Source organism: Solanum tuberosum, unplaced genomic scaffold, assembly GCF_000226075.1.
Source record: "Solanum tuberosum cultivar DM 1-3 516 R44 unplaced genomic scaffold, SolTub_3.0 scf00726, whole genome shotgun sequence".
Taxonomy (NCBI): Eukaryota; Viridiplantae; Streptophyta; class Magnoliopsida; order Solanales; family Solanaceae; genus Solanum; species Solanum tuberosum.
The window spans coordinates 26,649-35,573 of record NW_006239697.1 but is presented as its reverse complement, the minus strand read 5'-3'; the positions used below and the strand labels follow the sequence as shown (position 1 = coordinate 35,573).

At 32.1% G+C, this 8,925-nt stretch overlaps 1 protein-coding gene across 1 annotated transcript; it reads left to right on the top strand.

The window, feature by feature from the left end:
- The first annotated feature begins 873 nt into the window (after window positions 1–873).
- Window positions 874–1,383, top strand: LOC107059042 (uncharacterized). Its single transcript, XM_015305433.1, has one exon. The coding sequence runs from the start codon at window positions 874–876 to the stop codon at window positions 1,381–1,383; it is 510 nt and encodes a 169-aa protein (XP_015160919.1).
- Window positions 1,384–8,925: the final 7,542 nt, after the last annotated feature.

The following is an 8,925-nucleotide window of genomic DNA, read 5'->3' as shown; positions in this document are numbered from 1 at the left end:
TTCAATGTTCATGCATACAACATATAATATATTTTATAATTATATTATACTTTATCATTTGAACATTAATTTATCATTTATTATAAAGAAACCAACATCATAATATTAACTCAATTATTTTATGATAGTTTTCATCATGTCGAATTTGTCAAAGCTTGAATTTGTGGCACTTGACATTTTGGAAAGAACTATTTGAATATAACATATAATATATTTTATAATCATATTATACTTTATCATTTGAACATTAATTTATCATTTATTATAAAGAAACCAACATCATAATATTAACTCAATTATTTTATGATAGTTTTCATCATGTCGAATTTGTCAAAGCTTGAATATGTGGCACTTGATATTTCTGGAAAGAACTATTTGTCATGGGTACTTGATGTTGAAATTCACCTTACCGCTAAGGGTCTTGGTGATTGTATAATCGAAGGAAATAAGGCATCAAGTCAGGATAAAGCGAAAGTTATGATTTTCCTTCGTCATCATTTTGATGAAAGTCTGAAGTTTGAATACTTAACAGTGAAAGATCCACTTGAATTGTGGATAGATTTGAAAGGGAGGTATGACCACCTCAAGGCAACTGTATTGCCAAGGGCTCGTTAAGAGTGGATGCACTTACGGTTTAAAGATTATAAAACTGTAATTGAGTATAACTCTACTGTATTTAGAATCACTTCCCAATTAAAATTATGTGGGGAAGTTATAAAAGATGAGGACAAGTTGGAAAAGACACTAACTACTTTTCATGCCTCCAATATGATATTACAGCAACAATATCGTGAAAAGGGTTTTAAAAATACTCTGAATTAATCTCATGCCTTCTGGTGGTTGAGCAGCATAATGACCTTTTAATGAAAAATCATGAAGCCCAATTCCATTGGAAGTGCTCCATTACCGAAGACCCACGGGGTAGAAGCACACGGCCAGTCTGAAATAAGACAAAATAATCGGGGCCATAATAATGTGCGTGGACGTGGCAAAGGCAAAAGACGATATAATAATCGTCGAGGTGGTGGTCATAACAAAAGGGAGAACAATATGGATTCTCAAAATAATCCTTCAAAAGGCAAGGGCGATCACTGTCATCGTTGTGGCCTTAAAGGTCACTGGAAAAATGAATGTCGGGCACCTGAGCATTTTGTCAGGCTGTATCAAAATTCCTTTAAAAGTAAAGGGAATAAAGGTGGTGCCTTCTTTTCTAATGCCCTAATGGAGTCACATTTGACTATTAAAAATGATGCTCAGGTAGGGTCTTCTAAAAAATATGATGAGAATGTTGAGGCGAATTTAGCATTGAAAGATGATGTTTTTGATGGGCTCGATGATATTACTCATCTAGAAGGTGAGGACTTCTTTGGAGATCGCAATTGAAGTTTGATAATTGAACTGGGAAATGAATAATATTATGTGTTTTTAATGTCTTACTTAAAGTTCATGTACATAAATTTTCTTTTGTTAAGTTTCGTACTTCTATTATGTATTTTTATTTTTATGAAGATAAATAAAATTTTCCAGTCTTCAGTTGGATCCAAGATGAGTAATGGAGATATGTGTCTTCTGGACAGTGCCACAACTCATACGATACTAAGAAAAAAAAATATTTCTCTCATTTAATAATGAAAAAGACATATGTTAATACAATATCTGGTAGTACAATATTGATTGAGGGCTCTGGAAGAGCAACCTTATTACTACCTGGAGGAACATTATTGGTAATTGATAATGCATTGTATTGTAGTAAGTCTCATAGAAACTTGTTAAGTTTCAAGGTTATTCGCCAAAATGGCTATCATGCTGAGACTGCGAATGAAGAAAAGGTTGAATACCTTTATATTACTACAATAAATGCAGAGAAGAAAACTGTACATGAAAAATTACCTGCACTTTCTTCTGGGTTGTACCATACAAATATTGGTACGGTTGAATCACATGCCGTAGTAAACAAAAGATTTACTGGTTCTAATGATTTTATCATTTGGCATGATCGGTTGGGCCATCCCGGTTATAATATGATGCGTAGAATAATTGAGAATTCACATGGGCATACTTTGAAGAACCAAAATGTTCTTCAATCAAAGGAATTCTCTTGTGCTGCTTGTTCACAAGGAAAATTGGTTATCAAACCATCAGTGGCTAAGGTTGGGGGTGGAATCTCCTGCATTTCTGGAACGGATACAGGGTGATATATGTGGACCTATTCACCCTGCATGTGGACCATTTAAATATTATATGGTCTTGATAGATGCATCTAAAAGATGGTCTCATGTGTGCTTATTATCTACTCGCAATATGGCTTTTGCGAGGTTGTTGGCTCAAATAATAAGGTTAAAAGCACAGTTTCCAAATTATGCAATAAAAACTATTTGTCTTGATAATGCTGGTGATTTTACATCTCAGACATTTAATGATTATTGTTTGTCCACTGGAATAACAGTTGAACATCATGTTGCACATGTTCATACTCAAAATGGTTTAGCTGGGTCATTGATTAAACGTCTTCAATTGATAGCTAGACCATTGTTGATGGGAACAAAGTTGTCTGTTTCAATTTGGGGGCATGCTATTTTGCATGCAGCGGCACTTGTGTGCATAAGGCCAACCAGTTATCATGACATCTCCCTATTACAATTGGTTTTTGGTTAGGAACCAAACATTTCCCATCTTAGAATCTTTAGTTGTGTGGTATATGTTCCAATTGCTCCACCACAACGCACAAAGATGGGTCCCCAAAGAAGGTTGGGGATATATGTTGGGTATGAATCTCGTTCTATTATAAAATATTTGGAACCTAGAACTGGAGATTTATTTACGACAAGGTTTACTTATTGTCATTTTGATGAATCAGTATACCCAACATTAGGAGGAGAACAAAAACAGTTGAGAAATGAGATAGATTGGAATTCACTTTCACTGTCTCATTTAGACCCTCGAACAAATCAATGTGAGCAAGAAGTTCAAAAGATAATTTATTTGCAGAATATTGAAAATCAACTGCCAGATGCATTTACTAACCTTCCACGGGTTACTAAATCATACATCCCAACTGCTAATGCTCAAGTTCGAGTTGATGTACTGATAGGACAAAATGTTAAGGCAAATGAGTCTGAACCACGCTTAAAACGTGGTAGACCAATTAGTTCCAAGGATAAAAATCCTCAAAAAAGGAAAGGAATAAATGATCAAGATGATCATAATATGGAGGCAATTGCTCATGAAGAGCTCCGAGACATAATAAATGATGACACCAAAGAGGAGGTCCATGTACCTGAAAATAATGAGAATGAGGAAATCTCTATAAATTATGTCTCGACGAGAAAAAGGTGGAATCGAAATAATATTGTGGTGGATAATATTTTTGCCTATAATGTTGCAGTTGAAATAATGCAACAAGAAAAGGATTTAGAGCCAAGATTTGTCAATGAATGTAGACAGAGAAATGATTGGCCAAAATGGAAAGAAGCAATTCAAACAGAATTGGCTTCACTTGAAAAACGTGAAGTTTTTGGACCAATAGTCTGAACACCTGAAGGTGTCAGGCCAGTGGGGTACAAATGGGTTTTTGTGCGAAAACGCAATGAAAATGATAAAGTCGTAAGATATAAAGCACAACTTGTGGCACAAGATTTTTCGCAAAGGCCTGACATTGATTATGAGGAGACATATTCTCTTGTGGTAGATGCAATTACCTTCAGGTATCTAATAAATATGACAGTTCATGAAAAGTTTGAAATGCATCTAATGGACGTTGTCACAGCCTATTTATATGGCTCACTAGACCACAATATTTTTATGAAAATCCCTGAAGCACTAAAAGTACCTGAAGCATATAAAAATTCAAAAGAAGGTTGTTCAATAAAGCTTCAAAAATCCTTATATGGATTGAAACAATCAGGGCGAATGTGGTATAATCGTCTTAGCGAATACTTGTTAAAGGAAGGGTATCAGAATGACCCTATTTGTCCTTGTATTTTTATACAAAGGTCAAAATCTGAATTTGTAATAATATCCGTTTATGTTAATGACTTGAACATCATCGGAACTCCTAAAGAGCTTTCAAAAGTTGTTGAGTGTTTGAAGAAAGAATTTGAAATGAAAGATCTTGGTAAGACAAAATTTTGTCTTGGCCTTCAAATTGAACATTTGACAAATGAAATATTTATCCATCAATCAACATATACTGAAAAGGTTTTGAAGTGATTTTACATGGATAAATCACACCCATTGAGTACCCCGATGGTTGTGAGATCTCTTGATATAAATAAAGATCCATTCCGACCTCAAGAAAAGGATGAAGAGATTCTTGCTGGTGAAACACCATATCTCAGTGCTATTGGGGCACTAATGTACCTTGCCAATAATACCCGACCAGATATTTTCTTCGCAATTAGTTTATTGGCGAGATTGAGCTCATGTCCAACAAGAAGACCATGGAAAGGTGTTAAACATATATTCAGATATCTTCAAGGAACAATTGATATGGGGTTGTTGTATTCTAATGCATCCAAGTCAGAATTGATCGGTTATGAAGATGCGGGATATTTGTCTGACCCACATAAAGCTAGATCTCAGACAGGCTATTTATTCACATATAGAGGTACAACTATATCATGGCGTTCGATGAAGCAAACAATAGTTGCTACTTCTTCAAATCATGCAGAGATAATAGCCATTCATGAAGCCAGTCGTGAGTGTGTATGGTTAAGATCAATGACTCAACACATTTTGCAATTATGCGGTCTTTCTGTGACAAACAAAGATTCCAACAATATTGTATGACGATAATGTTGCTTGCATAGCTCAATTAAAGGGAGGATATATCACAGGAGACCGAACGAAGCATATTTCACCTAAGTTTTTTTTCACACATGATCTTCAACAAAATGGTGAGATAAATGTTCAACAGATTCGTTCGAGTGAAAATCTTGTAGATTTATTCACTAAGGCATTGCCAATGTCAACATTTGAGAAGCTAAGATATAAGATTAGAATGCGTCGTCTCCAAGATATCAAATAAATTTTTCATCAGGGGGAGTAAAATACGCGTTGTACTCTTTTTCCCTTAGCCAAGGTTTTGTCCCATTGGGTTTTCCTGGTAAGTTTTCTTAATGAGGCAGCACTCAAGACGTATTACAATATGTGTGTACTCTTTTTCCTTCACTAGGCTTTTTCCCACTGGGTTTTTCCTAGTAAGGTTTTAACGAGGCACATTATCTATAAACATCTAAGGGGGAGTGTTACAAATCCATTTAATATGGATGTTTCTTTTCATCAACCTAACATAATGCATGTATTAATCTAATGTAAGAATTAAAGATTACTAACGTATTTTGGTCAAGGTAGTAAACGGATGATTTCTACCTCTTATAAAAGGGTCTTCTTCACCCTTAAAAAATAAACAACTGAAGAGATTAAAATAAGACTCTCAACTTTATACTTTCCATCACACTTTGCCTTACTTTCTTGTTCAAGTATTCTTGCATTTTCCTCTTGTTTTACAACAATAGTTATAATTTATATAAATAAATGATTATACATCTTCTCCTATAACCTTTTTTATTATCCCTGGCTTGTCCCACTTTATGTCTGCGTCATCATCGTTTTGACCTCAGTACTTTGCTCTGAATTAAAAACGTAACCTAATAGCTGTTTCATTTTGACATTCATTATCCAGTCACTTTTTTCACTTGTTGCTGTCAGAAAAATATAAACTCATCTCTTACAAGAGAAGCAAAATTAGGATTTCAATTTTATGAGTTTTGAATAACGATTTTATGTTCTTAATAGTTAGATTTTAAATTTAATAACTATATATATTTAATGAATTTATTAATATAAATACATTATTTAAGCAAAATTTATAAAGTTTGGCTAAACCAACATGTAAGCTACTAGCTCTGCCCCTGCTCATCAATTATGCAAAGCTTTCCAAAGAGCTTTGTAATTTCTAACCTACTTTATCCCTGGTCATGAGGTTGCAGTCTGAATGTTCAAATACTTCTAACCGTTTTCTTCATTTTCAATCTATGTATCTCTCGTAGTTTAGCTCATGGAATCACTAATTAGAATATTATAACTAGGATAATTACCTATATACACTTTTTTTTTTATAATTCCCATTATTTCATACCAGTTCTAAATTTTTCCAAATTCCTTATTTTACTCCTAAACCCTCAAACGCTGGATACATAAATTCTAGGCATAATACATATATTGGACCCTAAACTTGGCTTCAAATTTTAACTTTGACCTCCAACTTTCATAGTGCACAAACAGGCACTTTAACTATCCAACCTTTTAATAAATAAACACATGAATCCTACTTGGCAAAACGCGTGATGTGCATGTATTCTGCGCGAGTTAGGAGCTTCGAGCTCGCTAAACCCACCAAATACCCGACCCCAAATCCATCAGATCCGCCATCTCCAGCGAGAATCATCATGAAACAACACTGCTAGTTGCAGCAGCTAGAACCAGACACAAAACAGCAACCAAATGACCCCCCAAACCCCATGAAACAGACCCAACAACCACAAACACCTATAGATTAAAATTAATTTTGAATTTTTTTAGTTCTAAAATGATGTGTAAAATATTTAATTAGTTGGCAGCCATTGAGTGGCTCACTAATACACGTTGGAGCGTTTGCATTTCACACTCTTTGGCTGCAAAAATTGTGTGTTTATTTATTTAAAAGTTGGATAATTAAAGTGCCTGTTTGTGCACTATGAAAGTTGGAGGTCAAAGTTAAAATTTGAAGCCAAGTTTAGGGTCCAATATATGTATTATGCCTAAATTCTAACTCCCAAAATCATCATTTATCCCTTCCTTATTTCACTCCACAAAACTCTCTTTATTTTTAGTCATAGAATTTTGATAGTTATTTTCTCATTCACATTTGAAATTCAAAATCAGTCTCTTTTCTGTAGGTTAAAGATGTTTTTAGACAAAAAGGTTTAAAAAGGATATTTATGAGACGTTTACCTATTTTTAAAAATACTCCAAAATTTATAATAAAATAAGTGAACTTCAAAATTTTCAACACTAAAACGTATTAGAAAAAAGAAGAAGTAATAGTAGTAATTATTATTTGGTAATAATTAATATAATATTTATAAATTTTTCATAATTTGAGTTGGCTATGGACTCTAACAACTAATCATTCTTGTATTATTATTTAATCTTTCCATTGTCTCATAATAATATTAGTTTCAATTACACCAAAATTTCATACAGTCTAATATTTTCCTCTTTTTTCTGGTGTTTTTCATAATCAAACTTCTTTAATGAATTGTGTTTGTTCATGTATCTAATTGATAACTTAATTCTTATTTATTGTGATACATTTATAGATACACTTTATTTCAACTTACATACATCCTTCTTTCACAACCTTATTGTATCAGATACATTATTATTAACTACAAAATGATACATTAGGTAAGTTATACATATCTTTCAAGGCAAACAATATAATACTTATCAATTTAAACGCGATACATAATAGTAAATTAGTAATGTATCATGCACTTATTTTTTTAGATATGATACGTAAATTCGAATTTATACTAAATGTATCAATTACATAGCAACTACCACACGCTAATGTATCGATCTCAAATCTAACATTTTATGGGTAACAATTATTTATTTAATGTATCTAGTATAAATACAATACTTATCAATTTAAACAAGATACATAAATAGTAAAATGCTAAGTAGCAAAGATATTGATGATGTATCTTCTAAATTTTTTCGACAATTTTGAATCAAAATTGAAAGGATCTTCAATGAACTAGGAGAATAATTTTGAAACTCAAAATTTTCAATAATTTTGAATCAAAATTGAAAGGATCTTCAATGAACTAGGAGAATAATTTTGAAACTCAAAATTTTCAATAATTTTGAATCAAAATTGAAAGGATCTTCAATGAACTAGGAGAATAATTTTGAAACTCAAAATTTTCAATAATTTTGAATCAAAATTGAAAGGATCTTCGCTGAACTGGGAGAAGAAATAATCTTGAATCTCAAATTTTTTGAAAATCTTGAATCAAAATTGAAAGGATCTTCGATGAACTTGAAGATTCAAAAGGATATCGTTTGTCCAACAACAATTTCATCACTTTTGTATCCTTCATAACTCACCTCGCTTACCCAAAATTTCGTCAAAAGTTTTTGAATCAAATCTGAAAGGTTTCTTCGTTGAACGGGGAGCAATTTGAAATTTTGAATTTTTTCGTTCTATTAGGATTTGCCTTTGTATGATTGAGAGTAAGAAGAAACATAAGCGTAAAATTTAATTAATTTTCAGATTTTATTCCTTTTAAGCGGAAAGATTTTTCTTGTATTAGAATTAATGTATCCGGATGGTGAATTAATGTATCCGAATGGTGACTTATGTATTCGAAAGGTACACATTTTAAGGATTATTGTAATTAAAAAAAAGTAGGAATATAATGTAATTTACTCTTTATACTATGTGATTTATGTAAGTTATACTTATAATTATTCATTATATACAATAATTGACAACACCAATACAATCTTTTGAAACAAAAATAATGTATAGCAACGGTTTACGTAATATTTTATTTGAAAATTGTAACAAACAAAAGTTAACGTGTGACATAGTAAATTAAAGTACAAAATGTTATTCAGAGTAATATTTTATTAGTATTTTTTATTCAAAATATGATACTCTCCCAAAACAAAATATTGCCTCAATCCCTTTTGGTATGGATGGAATATTTTAATTTAATCAGTGCTGTTTGATCAAGTTACAAATATTTGTATGCAATATCATATTCTATTATATTTGTATTATTAGTATTTTGTTAGTCACATCGATATCAAGTTGATATGCAATTATATTATACAACTCATTATATGTTGCATTTCGATCTCCTTAATAGT

Coding starts and splice junctions, on each gene's coding strand:
- LOC107059042 (XM_015305433.1), top strand. CDS start 874: ATGAAGCCCAATTCCATTGGAAGTGCTCCATTACCGAAGACCCACGGG.